The sequence below is a fragment of the Notolepis coatsorum genome, assembly GCF_963971535.1.
Source record: "Notolepis coatsorum genome assembly, chromosome: 12".
Lineage (NCBI taxonomy): Eukaryota > Metazoa > Chordata > Actinopteri > Aulopiformes > Paralepididae > Notolepis > Notolepis coatsorum.
In genome coordinates, this window is record NC_140176.1 from 77,546,103 (window position 1) to 77,562,931 (window position 16,829).

The 16,829-nt window shown below is 43.9% G+C and overlaps 1 protein-coding gene across 1 annotated transcript in view; it reads right to left on the minus strand.

The window, feature by feature from the left end:
• Positions 1–708: 708 nt before the first annotated feature.
• Positions 709–16,829, minus strand: part of LOC311237926 (inter-alpha-trypsin inhibitor heavy chain H5-like) — a gene marked incomplete at its 5' end in the record, with an annotated part of 21,584 nt that continues 5,463 nt past the window's right edge. Inside the window, 3 exons of the mRNA XM_084325901.1 lie at positions 709–1,404; positions 2,394–2,771; positions 11,641–11,757. Coding sequence (XP_084182027.1) covers positions 1,109–1,404; positions 2,394–2,771; positions 11,641–11,757 — 791 coding nt within the window. The 3' untranslated portion in view covers positions 709–1,108. The remainder of the gene's footprint in view (positions 1,405–2,393; positions 2,772–11,640; positions 11,758–16,829) is intronic.

Here is a 16,829-nt window from a genome sequence, read left to right on the forward strand (position 1 = left end):
CCCGGGCAGGACGCGGGGAGCAGCACACCTGTGTGGGCGGGGCAAGTAGCCCTGTGACCCTTAACTGATGACAGGGATAATATTGGGGGGGGGGGGGGGGTAGTGAAGAGGTTTGTGTTTGTGTGTGTGTGTGTGCGGCTAGTCATTGGTACTGCCCTGAACAGGGTGGGGGGGTGGGGTGGGGGGGGGGGGGGGGGGTTTAGTTACTAGGGGGGGGTGTCTCCACGGTGACCAGGTGTGATCCTCAGCCCAGGGTCGCCATCATGTCCCTGACATGTTGACATAGTTTACATATTAGCTGTCTGGAAACAAAACACACACGCACACACGCTTCCAACAAACATGTGTGTCAATGGGGGGGGTTCTGTGCGCGGAGGGGGGGGGACGACGGCTTTAACCCTTTCACTGCCACACGACAGCCGGTTAACCCTTTCTTCACTGTGACGATACAGAAGGTTAGCCCTTTACTATCACACACAACCGACGGCGATGCTCCATCATTAGCATCATTAGCTCCGCATTTGCGGAGCTAATGATGCTAATGATGGAGCATCGCCGTCGGTTGTGTGATAGTAAAGGGCTAACCTTCTGTCGTGTGGCAGTGAAAGGGTTAAGAGGGGACGGCCACAAACATGCAGATTTTTCTCCCCCCCCAGAAAACGTATTACCGGTATATGGACTAGTTTTTTTATAAGGTTTTATTTACAATTACAAAATTACACAGTAGAAAATCAAACGTCAAATACGAAGGAAGAAAAAAAACATTTCTATTAGAAACAAGTACAAAAATATATTCGAGAGTATTGGTGGTGGTGGTTATTCAGTCCAGGTGCGCCCGAGAGCGGGGGGGGGGGTCGTGGGGCCACAACATGATTGTAAAAAATTACGGTACTGGTTTTGGGAACTTGGAAATTGACGGGTTGACGGCTGGAAAATGACAGGTTGCGAGGGGTCGTACAGGCATGTGGTTTTTAGGGGAAACTGGTAAAAATGAGTTATAAAAAAAATCAGGTCAAACGGCTCCAGTTCGTATCTGACGCGTATCTGGGTCAACCCCCCCCCCCCCCCACTCTCTCTGGTTCCCGATTGGCTGCTGCGGACGACGTCATCAGGCCCCGTCGTTAGTCCCGTGGGCGCGGCCCTGCGCAGGCCAGTCCGCCGTCTCGAACATGTGCGACACCACGTAGTCCTCGTACCGTCCGTCGATCAGCTTGGCCGCGTTGTTCCGGGCGAACCAGCAGTCCACGCTCTGCGTGCCGCTGTGGATCCGCCGGGTCTTGCGGACCACGGGCACCGAGCGGTCCTTGATCTTCAGGACGGGCGTCGTGGCCTTGCCCCCCGCTGAGCTGTTGTCGTCGGCGGGCAGCTGCTCCGAGACGCCCACCTCCTCGTGGAGGAACTGACCTGGAAGCGGAGCGGAGGAGACAACGTGTCAACCATAGATATATATAGAACACTAGATAGCTTAAGGCGGAGTCACCAGCGTCACTGAACCGCCGTCATCTTGCCCCAGTCAGCCTTGAGTGAGAGTGAGTGAGCTGCACAGACAAAAATAACTCGCTGAAATATTGACGGATTTACAAACGGTTTGGTTTATTACAAGCATTATTAACGTGGCTATGATTCAAGTGGTTTGTAAAAAAACATCTTAAAAAAAAAACATTTTTATAAGTATAGTATCATAACTACATCTTTGGTGTTTATAGCAAACCAACCCGTTTGAAAATCGGTAAAGAATTGAGCAATCTATGGTTATTTAAATAGTACATGCACCATAGACATTAATGTTATCAGTAGCTGAGCTGCCTGGGGGCAAGATGGCCGCCCTACGATGACGTCGCTCTCCATTGGCCGGCAGCGCGGGTAAGCTATCTAGTGTTCTATATATATCTATGGTGTCAACGGCTAACTCCATGGCTTCCTGGTGGAAGAAGCAAAAGTAGAAATGGCTCTGATGGAATCTAAGCTCATCTAATTAGTACTCTGGTCAAAGAGAAAGTCCTCTGTTAAAAGTTCGACTCAAGCAAACATGTACACGAGTGCCATTAGCAAACGTTCAGTGCAAAAAGGCATCCCATATTTGATACATGAACCTCTAGGTTTAACTAAAAGCCAAAGGGTTAGTAGGTTCAGTTATGATGCATTAACCTATAGGTTTAACTAACAAGGTTGGAGGATCAGTTATGGTTGCCCTCATGGCTTCCTCTTTAAGTTTACTGGCTCAAAAAGCTAAGAATTGATATCTTATCTTGTATGCAACCACCCCCCACCCCACACACGCACACTTTTTCCTCAACATGTGACTTTTTCCTTCGACTAGTGGAGTAATATAGTAATATAAACGCCCTTCGAATGGAAACGCTTCAGCAGAGTACAAGCCGTCTGCCACCTACCCAGCAGGCCGTGGCAGCCCTGCGAGAGGCCCTTGCTGTTGGAGATGTAGAAGCCCAGGTGGTCTCTCTGGTAGGGGGCCGGGTTCTTGTACTGGTGCACCAGGATCACGAAGCTGATGGAGCCCCCCACGCTCACGGTCACGTTGGACCGGCCCACGATGGCCACAGACAGCACGCCGCTCGCCACGGAGGCCGTCTTGTCGCAGGGCAGCACCATGCGGTCCAGCCCGTCCAGGATCACCTTCCTGGGGGTCACCTCGATGTAGGCCCGGCGGGGCTTGTCCACCACGATGGTGATGGAGCTGAAGTAGGTGCGCTGCTGCTTGTGGCTGCCGGGCGGAGCGGGCGCGCCGATCAGCTTGCCGTTCACCGTCACCCCTGGAAATAGGAATGGATCGTTTTTTTTTTTCAAATCATAAGAAAAAAACGTGTTTGGGTAACTTTTCACGTGAATTCAACCAAAAATATTAATATTTTCATTCTGTAGGTGGCACGGTGGTGTAGTGGTTAACTTTAAATCACATCAGGGCGGCTACGTGGCGTAGTGGGCAAGGCGCTCGCCATGAATACTGGAGACGCTGGGCTTGCCTGTTCGAGCCCAGCGCTCCACATTGCTTTCAGTTTAGCTGGTCGTTCATACTAATACACATTGGCCGTATTAGGGGGTGGGAAACTGATGGGTGGGGATCGGGCGTTGTGGACAGCGACTCCTACAGGTCGGTTGGTGCGCCTGCGCAGTAGAATCAGGAAGTGTCGGGGGCAGCGTGAGCCTCCCACGCGTTACTCCTCGCCACTGAGAGATCGAGCTGCGCAGGTGAAAAGATGCGACTGCTGTTACCTCAAGTACCGGAGGGGACTTGTGCTATGTATGACTTAGTCCACATTGCAGCCGGCTTGTGGGAGGCAAGAAACAGCGTTCGAGACAGGGGAGGGTTGAATTGGATGATACGAAATTGGGATGGGAGAAAATATAGAAAATGGGAGAAAAAGTGGATAAAAAAAAAACTTTAAATCACATCAAGAACGTCCTGGGTTCGATTCCCGCTCGGGGACGAGGTTGCCAGGTCTCCCCGTGGCTCGCAAGGGTTTCCCTCCAGAAGAAGAGATAAACCCGATGGAAAAACATACAGAACAGATCGCTATAACGCCGTCACGTCCCTGACGAAGACGGACAGGAGCCCTTGGCAGGAGCGCTGCCCTCAGGGGGGCAGGAGGACGGGGTGGGTCAAGGTCAGAGAGGCATGTCATCTGGTACTCTGATGTTTGTAAACACTGAAGTAGAAAATATGTATGTTTTGGTCAAAGAAAAATCACAGATTGGGGCTTAAAAGGGGAACACCACCACCCATGTGTTTTATACCCAGGGTTGGGAGGGTTACTTGTATTCTGTTACATATTTCAACGGGTAATTTGTAATTGTATTAGGTAACTTACTTTAAGGATCACAATATTAAAGTAATGTAATCTGGTTACTTTCAGTTACGTTTTGGTGCCTCTAGTTTATTTTCCTCAATGCCAAATATCAATAATGTGACTTTTACTTTTACAATGAAATGATGTAGATGAAAAATCTTGATATGGATTGCGATAGGGAGTGCTATTTCTTCTACATCATTTCATTGAGCTGTGATTAACACAACGCAAGGATTCAGTGTCCTCTGATGACATCACCGGTGGCCATATTCAAACTCATTAACTCTCAAACTAAATGAGTTTAGAGAATTTCGCAAGACGATTAAAAAAAAATAAAAGATTAGCCTGTAATAACCCCCCCCCAGAAAAATCGACTTTGCATTTGATATATTGCAAATATATGCCATCACACACACTGGCATTTAAAGGGTTAGAATTATAAAATGAATATGTGGTGTTATGATCAGGGCTGAAGTTGAATAAAAGATTGTATTATTTTCAATCTGACAATACAAAAAAACTGAAAATCCATCAAAATCAGTGTTGTTGCTAATCATACATATGCTAGCCTGTTTTTTAACAATAATTTGCGATGCCATCACAAACACTGGCATTTAAAGGGTACAAATAAAAAAATGCCTGCACCAGAATGCAGGAAATGAAGTCTTTGTAACAAGAAATGGTCCCCTGGTGGGGGACCCCCAGACCAGGGGCGTCCATTTGGTATTTCCATTTCTTTTTTTTTACAATTTTTTATGTTGACTTAGAATTCGAATGTCAACATTATGAACGAAGCTTCGAACTATTCGGTACAGCCCTAGCATGTTTTGATATTGTCAATTATCTCACTTTTACTAGGTGACTTTTGCTGTGACTAACTGAAATATGCCCAAAAACAAAGGAAAATGGACATAGGGACGTTTTTTTTATCAAAGGGCAGCAGAGACAAGTGATACAGGGACACAGGTAAGGTCTGGCTTAGTGATTATAACAGTGCAGTTCAGCATTCAGTAACCCATACTTTTTGTGAATGTGTTTTTGATACTACATTCTGTTGAACACACACCTCAAAACCTTACCTAAGGAAAATTGGATCAATTGCAAGAAAAGTAATAGACAGTTATGATATTACATTCTGCATAATTCGTATACAAAATATTGTGGTTCCCTGCTTTAGGCCCCGTTTAGACGAGCGTTTTGTGAACAGAAACCGCAAAAGTCATCTTGCGGTTTCACTTTTAATTTTACGTTTAGACGAGCGTTTTGGAGTGGAATTCTCCGTGCAGACGACGCTGTAACGACGGAGACCCGCTGTCGCACGATTGGCGCATATGTCACATGACGTGCTGTGAAGACCCGCCCTACTCTGCCTCTGATTCGCAGACTGTGGATGGGGAATGTGATTGCACCAAAGCAGAGTCACTCACAGACAGTGGATCCACTCACGCCGCGGGACAGATTCTTGTGTATTTAACCCTTTCACTGCCACATGACAGCCGGTTGTGTGATAGTAAAGGGGTAACCTTCTGTCGTGTGGCAGTGAAAGGGTTAAAAGTACTGCCAATGTAGCCTTCAGGTGATCTCCGTTGATATAAGTCAGACATACTTGCTTTGTTTACGTCTCGGCTACTGGCGCATACCTGCTACCTGTGACGTAAGCAGTACGCGCGACCAGAGCCGTGACAAACCTTTCGTCATCGTTTTAACAGATTTATACGTTTTGATAGTTTAGACGAGATCGCAAAGCTTTTGCGTTTCTAGGAATTCCACCCTGGAAGGTAGTCTCACTTTTTTGCGGTTTCACCCCGTAAAAACGCTGTTTCCGTATAAACGAAAGGCACATCCGGATTCACCTGCTAGCGTTTCCGTCTAAACGGGGCCTTAGTCTGTTGACACATTTCTATACTAAAAATGCTTGTGTAGTCCTGTGTCATACCTAAATGTCATATAACTGAATTGTATAGAAACAACTCACCAAAAGTGACTATTGCACAACTGATTTGACAAAAAAAATCCACCAAGGGGGGAAACCCCCCATTCAACCCCCCCCCCCCCCCCCTCCTCGCCATTCCTTGCCTTTTAGTGAAAGGACGCCACTGCCCCAGACCCCCTGCTTAAAAAGTGGCCTGACTGGGGCTATATTTCCTGGCCTGAATGATTTCCCCAGTCCGGCCCTGGTTAAAAGCCTCCAATGCTTATTAGTGTGTGTGCGTTTGAACGTGTGCATGTTTCAACCAAACATTTCCGCTTATAAAAAAAATAAAAATAATTAACTAATTATATATATATATATATTTATTTTTTTTGTTTACCTCCTATAATAGTGGGGGTCACGGCTCTCTGACACCGTTATTTTTGGGTCGCGGCCTGAAAAGTGTGGGAACCCCCACTGTCTCCTCACAGCACAGTGGTGTAGTGGTTAACACTGTCACCTCACAGCAAGAAGGTCCTGGGTTCGAGTCCCGCTTGGGGACCTGGTTGCCGTGGTTTCCCCTCCAGAAAAAGATATAAATGCATTGAATGGAAAAACAAGCAGAACAGATCGCTAACGCGGTCACGTCCCTGACAAAGATGGTCAGGAACACTTGGATTGTGTGAGTGTCCTATGTGTCGCCCCCCATGTGTGTACGCCGCATGGCGATGTAGCGATGTACTACAAATAAAGACTTCAAAGTCCAGTTTAATTTATTTTTGGTCAAGTGCCCCTTTAAGTGTAAATGCTTCTTTAAATTAGACATGGAGTCGGGCACTAAAACATGGCCCACCGCAGCCAGCCTGGCGGGTATCACGCCACCTCCGCCCAACACACCAGCCCTTAATACCACCACTTATAGGCTCAGCATGATGGATGGATACTCGAGGGCAGGGGTACTCAGGGGTACCCAAATGTACTCAGACTTGGCCAACTGAGGAGCCACATTGACAAGAAATACTTTCGAAAAAGAGCGACATTACAAAAAACACCTCGTTCCTCAACCAACCCAACACCAGACTACTAATAGTTGATTTATAAGCTATGAAAAAGCATGATCACATAGTCTGTAAAGGTTGTAATCTGTAAATGTATTTGATTTTACTGTAATTTGACAGTAAGTATTTGGAAACCATTGATGCCAGACATTTACCGTTTTCTTGCAGCTTTTTTTCTTATAGTGTAGGGCAGGCTATTATTATAATATAATATTTTTTTATTTGAGAGGGAGGGGGAATTACTATAATGAAATACTATATATATAATAACTATAATAATATATAAAATATACATTTATTTACAAATATAAGATGAATGTTTTTTATTTTGTTATTATCTTTTGTTGTTGTGGATGCTTAATTTGATAAGAATATAGGACAGACATATATAAGCATTATGCTTTAACCTGTACCTTTTCTGTCACTGCCAAAATCAAACACCGTAGACAGTCTGGAATGATTGCGTATATAAACAAACTGTATTCTTAATTTTGCTCTGTAAAGTGTCTTTGAACATTCAAATTTGATGTATTATTATTATTATTATTATTATTATTATTATTATTATTATTATTATTATTATTATTATTATTATTATTATTATTATTATTATAGTATTGTGTGTGATGACTGAATAAAAAACGACTACTATTTCATATTATTTTAAAAGTATAATCCTAAAAGAATCCCATTCCAAACAACAATAAATTGTATCTGTAATCTGCTTACATATTTATTTTCCTGCTACTGTGTGCTGCTTTTATTGTGCTTTTTATTGTTGACCGAGAGTGTTCTCACCAGAATACTTGTGTTTTTATTGTTGACTGAGAGTGTTCTCACCAGAATACTTGTGTTTTTATTGTTGACCGAGAGTGTTCTCACCAGAATACTTGTGTTTTTATTGTTGACCGAGAGTGTTCTCACCAGAATACTTGTGTTTTTACTGTTGACTGGGAGTGTTCTCACCAGAATACTTGTGTTTTTATTGTTGACCGAGAGTGTTCTCACCAGAATACTTGTGTTTTTATTGTTGACCGAGAGTGTTCTCACCAGAATACTTGTGTTTTTATTGTTGACTGGGAGTGTTCTCACCAGAATACTTGTGTTTTTATTGTTGACTGAGAGTGTTCTCACCAGAATACTTGTGTTTTTATTGTTGACTGGGAGTGTTCTCACCAGAATACTTGTGTTTTTATTGTTGACTGGGAGTGTTCTCACCAGAATACTTGTGTTTTTATTGTTGACCGAGAGTGTTCTCACCAGAATACTTGTGTTTTTATTGTTGACTGAGAGTGTTCTCACCAGAATACTTGTGTTTTTATTGTTGACTGGGAGTGTTCTCACCAGAATACTTGTGTTTTTACTGTTGACTGGGAGTGTTCTCACCAGAATACTTGTGTTTTTATTGTTGACTGGGAGTGTTCTCACCAGAATACTTGTGTTTTTATTGTTGACTGAGAGTGTTCTCACCAGAATACTTGTGTTTTTATTGTTGACTGGGAGTGTTCTCACCAGAATACTTGTGTTTTTACTGTTGACTGGGAGTGTTCTCACCAGAATACTTGTGTTTTTATTGTTGACTGGGAGTGTTCTCACCAGAATACTTGTGTTTTTATTGTTGACCGAGAGTGTTCTCACCAGAATACTTGTGTTTTTATTGTTGACTGAGAGTGTTCTCACCAGAATACTTGTGTTTTTATTGTTGACTGGGAGTGTTCTCACCAGAATACTTGTGTTTTTATTGTTGACCGAGAGTGTTCTCACCAGAATACTTGTGTTTTTATTGTTGACCGAGAGTGTTCTCACCAGAATACTTGTGTTTTTATTGTTGACCGAGAGTGTTCTCACCAGAATACTTGTGTTTTTATTGTTGACTGAGAGTGTTCTCACCAGAATACTTGTGTTTTTATTGTTGACCGAGTGTTCTCACCAGAATACTTGTGTTTTTATTGTTGACTGAGAGTGTTCTCACCAGAATACTTGTGTTTTTATTGTTGACTGAGAGTGTTCTCACCAGAATACTTGTGTTTTTATTGTTGACTGGGAGTGTTCTCACCAGAATACTTGTGTTTTTATTGTTGACTGAGAGTGTTCTCACCAGAATACTTGTGTTTTTATTGTTGACTGGGAGTGTTCTCACCAGAATACTTGTGTTTTTATTGTTGACTGGGAGTGTTCTCACCAGAATACTTGTGTTTTTATTGTTGACTGGGAGTGTTCTCACCAGAATACTTGTGTTTTTATTGTTGACTGAGAGTGTTCTCACCAGAATACTTGTGTTTTTATTGTTGACTGAGAGTGTTCTCACCAGAATACTTGTGTTTTTATTGTTGACTGGGAGTGTTCTCACCAGAATACTTGTGTTTTTATTGTTGACTGGGAGTGTTCTCACCAGAATACTTGTGTTTTTATTGTTGACTGGGAGTGTTCTCACCAGAATACTTGTGTTTTTATTGTTGACTGGGAGTGTTCTCACCAGAATACTTGTGTTTTTATTGTTGACTGAGAGTGTTCTCACCAGAATACTTGTGTTTTTATTGTTGACTGGGAGTGTTCTCACCAGAATACTTGTGTTTTTACTGTTGACTGAGAGTGTTCTCACCAGAATACTTGTGTTTTTATTGTTGACTGGGAGTGTTCTCACCAGAATACTTGTGTTTTTATTGTTGACTGAGAGTGTTCTCACCAGAATACTTGTGTTTTTATTGTTGACTGAGAGTGTTCTCACCAGAATACTTGTGTTTTTATTGTTGACTGGGAGTGTTCTCACCAGAATACTTGTGTTTTTACTGTTGACTGAGAGTGTTCTCACCAGAATACTTGTGTTTTTATCGTTGACTGAGAGTGTTCTCACCAGAATACTTGTGTTTTTATTGTTGACTGGGAGTGTTCTCACCAGAATACTTGTGTTTTTATTGTTGACTGGGAGTGTTCTCACCAGAATACTTGTGTTTTTATTGTTGACTGGGAGTGTTCTCACCAGAATACTTGTGTTTTTACTGTTGACTGGGAGTGTTCTCACCAGAATACTTGTGTTTTTACTGTTGACTGGGAGTGTTCTCACCAGAATACTTGTGTTTTTACTGTTGACTGGGAGTGTTCTCACCAGAATACTTGTGTTTTTACTGTTGACTGGGAGTGTTCTCACCAGAATACTTGTGTTTTTACTGTTGACTGGGAGTGTTCTCACCAGAATACTTGTGTTTTTACTGTTGACTGGGAGTGTTCTCACCAGAATACTTGTGTTTTTACTGTTGACTGAGAGTGTTCTCACCAGAATACTTGTGTTTTTACTGTTGACTGAGAGTGTTCTCACCAGAATACTTGTGTTTTTACTGTTGACTGAGAGTGTTCTCACCAGAATACTTGTGTTTTTATTGTTGACTGAGAGTGTTCTCACCGGAATACTTGTGTTTTTACTGTTGACTGGGAGTGTTCTCACCAGAATACTTGTGTTTTTATTGTTGACTGGGAGTGTTCTCACCAGAATACTTGTGTTTTTACTGTTGACTGAGAGTGTTCTCACCAGAATACTTGTGTTTTTATTGTTGACAGAGTGTTCTCACCAGAATACTTGTGTTTTTACTGTTGACTGGGAGTGTTCTCACCAGAATACTTGTGTTTTTATTGTTGACAGAGTGTTCTCACCAGAATACTTGTGTTTTTATCGTTGACTGAGAGTGTTCTCACCAGAATACTTGTGTTTTTATTGTTGACTGAGAGTGTTCTCACCAGAATACTTGTGTTTTTATCGTTGACTGAGAGTGTTCTCACCAGAATACTTGTGTTTTTACTGTTGACTGAGAGTGTTCTCACCAGAATACTTGTGTTTTTACTGTTGACTGAGAGTGTTCTCACCAGAATACTTGTGTTTTTATTGTTGACCGAGAGTGTTCTCACCAGAATACTTGTGTTTTTACTGTTGACTGGGAGTGTTCTCACCAGAATACTTGTGTTTTTATTGTTGACAGAGTGTTCTCACCAGAATACTTGTGTTTTTATTGTTGACTGAGAGTGTTCTCACCAGAATACTTGTGTTTTTATCGTTGACTGAGAGTGTTCTCACCAGAATACTTGTGTTTTTATTGTTGACTGAGAGTGTTCTCACCAGAATACTTGTGTTTTTATCGTTGACTGAGAGTGTTCTCACCAGAATACTTGTGTTTTTACTGTTGACTGAGAGTGTTCTCACCAGAATACTTGTGTTTTTACTGTTGACTGAGAGTGTTCTCACCAGAATACTTGTGTTTTTATTGTTGACCGAGAGTGTTCTCACCAGAATACTTGTGTTTTTACTGTTGACTGGGAGTGTTCTCACCAGAATACTTGTGTTTTTATTGTTGACTGGGAGTGTTCTCACCAGAATACTTGTGTTTTTATTGTTGACTGGGAGTGTTCTCACCGGAATACTTGTGTTTTTACTGTTGACTGGGAGTGTTCTCACCAGAATACTTGTGTTTTTATTGTTGACTGAGAGTGTTCTCACCAGAATACTTGTGTTTTTATTGTTGACTGAGAGTGTTCTCACCAGAATACTTGTGTTTTTACTGTTGACCGAGAGTGTTCTCACCAGAATACTTGTGTTTTTATTGTTGACTGAGAGTGTTCTCACCAGAATACTTGTGTTTTTACTGTTGACCGAGAGTGTTCTCACCAGAATACTTGTGTTTTTACTGTTGACTGAGAGTGTTCTCACCAGAATACTTGTGTTTTTACTGTTGACCGAGAGTGTTCTCACCAGAATACTTGTGTTTTTACTGTTGACCGAGAGTGTTCTCACCAGAATACTTGTGTTTTTACTGTTGACTGGGAGTGTTCTCACCAGAATACTTGTGTTTTTACTGTTGACTGGGAGTGTTCTCACCAGAATACTTGTGGTCGGAGACGAGGCGGAGGACGTGTCCCGGCTCTCCGTTGATGTTGAAACACACGGTCAGTTTACTGAGAGGGAAGTCCACCACAAAGTGAGGGTCACCGTCCGCTGAGAGAGAGAGAGAGGGGGGGGGGAGAGAGAGGGGGGGGGAGGGAGAGAGAGAGAAAGAGAGAGAGGGGGGGACAGAGAGAGAGAGGGGGGGGGGAGAGAGAGAGAGAGGGAGAGGGGAGAGAGAGAGGGGGGGGGGAGAGAGAGAGAGAGGGAGAGGGGAGAGAGAGAGAGAGAGAGAGAGAGAGGGGGGGGAGAGAGAGGGGAATGGAGAGAGGGAGAGAGAGAGAGGGGGGGAGAGAGGGAGAGGGGGGGGGAGAGAGAGAGGGGGGGGGAGAGAGAGAGGGGGGGACAGAGAGAGAGAGAGACAGAGAGGGGGGGGAGAGAGAGGGGGGGAGAGAGAGAGAGAGGGGGGGAGAGAGAGAGAGAGAGAGAGAGAGAGAGAGAGAGAGAGAGAGAGAGAGAGAGAGAGAGAGGGCTTTTAAAAACACAGCTTCAGGCAGAGGAACACCACTTAAATGCCACCAGGTCCCTATTAGATCATCCAACATGGCCCCCATGACTCTGAGTGGCCCCCAGGCTATGGAACGGTCTTCCCCCAAACAAAAGCTCTGCTCCCTCTGTGGAGGCTTTTAAATCCCCGCCTCGAACCCCACCTCTACTCCGTAGCATCTGACTATAGGATTAATCCCAGCTCCCTCACCATTCTCTCTACAGTCTTCTCTGTCAGCCTGGTGCTTATTCTGTCCCCCTGGTGTTGCTGTCTGTGTTCTCTACAGTGTCCAGTTATTCTACTGTCATTCCCTGTGTCTTATGTCTCACCGTACTGTCTGTTGCATTATAGTCCTACTGCCATAACATATCGGCTAGTCTCCTATGTCTTACTATATTGTCGGCTGTATAGTATTTGTCATTGTCTACTCTCCTATGTCTTACTGTATCGTCGGTTGTATACTCCTAGTGTCTTGTGGTCCTATACTGTATCGTCTGTTGTATACTCCTAGTGTCTTGTGGTCCTATACTGTATCGTCTGTTGTATACTCCTAGTGTCTTGTGGTCCTATACTGTATCGTCTGTTGTATACTCCTAGTGTCTTGTGGTCCTATACTGTATCGTCTGTTGTATACTCCTAGTGTCTTGTGGTCCTATACTGTATCGTCTGTTGTATACTCCTAGTGTCTTGTGGTCCTATACTGTATCGTCTGTTGTATACTCCTAGTGTCTTGTGGTCCTATACTGTATCATCTGTTGTATACTCCTAGTGTCTTGTGGTCCTATACTGTATTGACTGTCCATCCTGTCTTCTGTCATGTTGTATTGTCCTCTGTGTTACACTGTGTGACTATGTCTGTAGTTTTTTAATGTTGTACTGTACTGCTGTACTGCCATGGTGGGCTCTTTGAGCTTTTAAATGTGCTATATAAATAAACTACTTGACCTGTTCGAGCCCAGCGCTCCACATTGCTTTCAGTTTAGCTGGTCGTTCATACTAATACACATTGGCCGTATTAGGGGGTGGGAAACTGATGGGTGGGGATCGGGCGTTGTGGACAGCGACTCCTACAGGTCGGTTGGTGCGCCTGCGCAGTAGAATCAGGAAGTGTCGGGGGCAGCGTGAGCCTCCCACGCGTTACTCCTCGCCACTGAGAGATCGAGCTGCGCAGGTGAAAAGATGCGACTGCTGTTACCTCAGGTACCGGAGGGGACTTGTGCTATGTATGACTTAGTCCACATTGCAGCCGGCTTGTGGGAGGCAAGAAACAGCGTCCGTGACAGGGGAGGGTTGAATTGGATGATACGAAATTGGGATGGGAGGAAATATAGAAAAATGGGAGAAAAAGTGGATAAAAAATAAATAAATAAACTACTTGACTTGGCTAAAATATTTGAATGTTATTATTTCCATGGCCAGTTCAATCAATATCTGACTGTAAACATGAGCTACTCTCTCTCCCAACGCCAGAAACCAGAGAGGGAAGAATCAAACTTGTGATGTCATCAGGTATATAAAGTCTGGAGCTGCTCCATTGACTAGGAATGAGAGACTGATTTTGTAGATTTATTCTACAGTAGTGGTCTCAGTTCTGAAACTGAAAATGTACCTACTGTATGAACTCAGAACAATCCCCTGCATTGTCTATGCAGCAGCTTCAGACCTGATGACGTCACAAGTTTGAGTTCTAGCACTGTCTTCGACCAGAGGAATAACATGTATGAATTCCGAAATTGGGTGTAGTTCCCATTTATTAAAGGGGTTCATATCTTCTTATCTTTCCCAACATAATGTACTGTAGGTTTAAGTTAATAAGATGTTTCTCGCGCGATTGTGAAGAATTAATTTCTCACACGCAGTCCCAATGCCGAACCCTGATTGGCCGACAGTACCCCCAGTTCCAGAGATGCCAACCTGCCCACTGGAGGCGTGCCAGTGTGTGCCAACGTGAACACGTCACGCCCCCGTGCGCGTGGGAGGATTCATACAAACGTTTAGCGAGGAGCGGGAATCCAGACCAAGTCTAGTTGTGATCCGATCACCGGTGATGATCTGAAGCTGCCTGTTAAAATCATCATCAAGATTTATTTTTAAAACGTAATAACTGTAAATTCAGATGTAGGCCTATACATATGAATGGAAAAATTTACATTGTTTTCATTGACAGCACTGATCAAATAGCCAATCCAGGGTTCCCACAGACGTTTGCGAAATTAAATTCAAGGACTTTCAAGTACTTTCCCAAGCACTAATTTTCATTTTAAAAGGGCATTTAAAAGGATACAATTCACTTTTAAATGCAGTTTTTTAATTGTAATAAAAATCTGATCCAATATTTATGGCTTAAAAAAAACAATTAGTAAAAAAAAAAAAAATTGTATCCTCTTTTTCTCCGCCTGATTTTCTATGCTTTTTCCTCCCATCCCAATTTAGTCGTTATGCCAATTCCCCCCCTCCCTTACCTGGTTGTTGTGCGCATGTTCCCCCTACTGGTCGGTACAAGGGAACCCTGAAGTCCACCACATGCTTCCTCCGACACACGACAGCCAGTAGCTCTCTTCTCACCTGGCAGCGAGGACTCTCATTGGTGAAGCGTAACGCGTGGGAGGTCACGCTGCCTTCACCATTTCCTGCCTTTCGCTGAGCAGGCGCCCAGACCTGACCTGTAGGCGTCGCTGTCCACAACGCCAGATTACCACCCACGACTTGCCCTCCCGCTAACTCAGCCAAACGAGTTAGTATGACGATCGGCCCAAGCCGCAGGGCAATGCTGACTCCGGGAGTCGAGACCAATTCATAATAATAATAATAATAATAATAAATTTAATTTGTACCGCACTTTATATTTGTGAAAATCTCAAAGTGCTACAGGAGATAAAGATAAAAAGTTAAATGAATCAAAACAATTAAAATGAATAAAACAACCAACGAAATGGAAGAACATAAAAATAAAATAATAATAATAATAATAATAATAATAATAATAATAATAATAATAATAATAATAATAATAATAATAATAATAATAATAATAATAATAATAATAATAATAATAATAATAATAATAATAATAAAAATGAATAGAAGTAAAATTAAAAGTAAAAGAATAATTCAGGCAAATGCCTTGTTAAAAAGAAATGTTTTTAGGCCCCTTTTAAAAGCCCCAGCGGACTGTGGTGCTCTCTCTCAGACGGTCTGGGAGGGCGTCCCACAGCCCAGGAGCAGCTGAGCAGAAGGCCCGGTCACCCCCCCCCCCCCCCCCCCACGGTGCGGAGGTGTGTCCTGTGTTTGGGTTGGAGTGTGTTTGAGTGTCCAGAGTGGAGGGAGCGGGTGGAGGTCGGGGGAGCGATGAGCTCCTTAGAGAGGAGGGAGCGGGTGGAGGTCGGGGGAGCGATGAGCTCCTTTAGAGAGGAGGGAGCGGGTGGAGGTCGGGGGAGCGATGATCTCCTTTAGAGAGGAGGGAGCGGGTGAAGGAGGGGGGAGCGATGAGCTCCTTTAGAGAGGAGGGAGCAGGTGGAGGTCGGGGGAGCGATGAGCTCCTTTAGAGAGGAGGGAGCGGGTGGAGGTCGGGGGAGCGATGAGTTCCTTTAGAGAGGAGGGAGCAGGTGGAGGTCGGGGGAGCGATGAGCTCCTTTAGAGAGGAGGGAGCGGGTGGAGGTCTGGGGAGCGATGAGCTCCCTTTAGAGAGGAGGGAGCGGGTGGAGGTCGGGGGAGCGATGAGCTCCTTTAGAGAGGAGGGAGCGGGTGGAGGAGGGGGGAGCGATGAGTTCCTTTAGAGAGGAGGGAGTGGGTGGAGGTCGGGGGAGCGATGAGCTCCTTTAGAGAGGAGGGAGCGGGTGGAGGTCGGGGGAGCGATGAGCTCCTTTAGAGAGGAGGGAGCGGGTGGAGGTCGGGGGAGCGATGAGCTCCTTTAGAGAGGAGGGAGCGGGTGGAGGTCGGGGGAGCGATGAGCTCCTTTAGATGGGAGGAGGGAGCGTTGCTGTGGATGCACTGATGGGTGAGGAGGGAGACCTTGTATTCACACCTGGAGGAGACGGGGAGCCAGTGTAGAGAGTGGAGTGTGGGGTGTGATGTGATCATATTTCCGCACTCTCATCAGGATCCTAGCAGCACAGTTCTGGATGTGTTGGAGCTATTAGTTACACTTTAGATTTAAAAAAAAAAAGTATTTCTTGATTCAGAAACATTTGATCATGGATGAACAAAACGTTCAATGTGAATGGTTGATTTGAATTTCAAGGACTTTTTAAGCACCTTGTTAAAAAATGGGCTGTTTTCAAGGAATTCCAGGCCTTGACTATTTTTGGTAAAAAAAAACAAGCACCTTGTGCGAACCCTGCCAATCTTTATTGATTTAGGAAAATATTTTTTTTTCAATACCCCCCACCCTCCTAACATAAGGTGATGGACAAGTGGTAATTGTCTATATTAAATTATAACTATAATATATATATAATAATTATATTGATGAACTTTAGATTGTCTTCAGCAGACGTGTGTGAGACAGAGCAGGGCCGGGCACAGACAGCAAAAAAAATTGGCACTCCACCCCGCCCCCCCCCCCATCCATAATATCACACACCATGTTTTCACACACAGATATCACACACAGATATACATTTCTGCCTTTATATTTGAT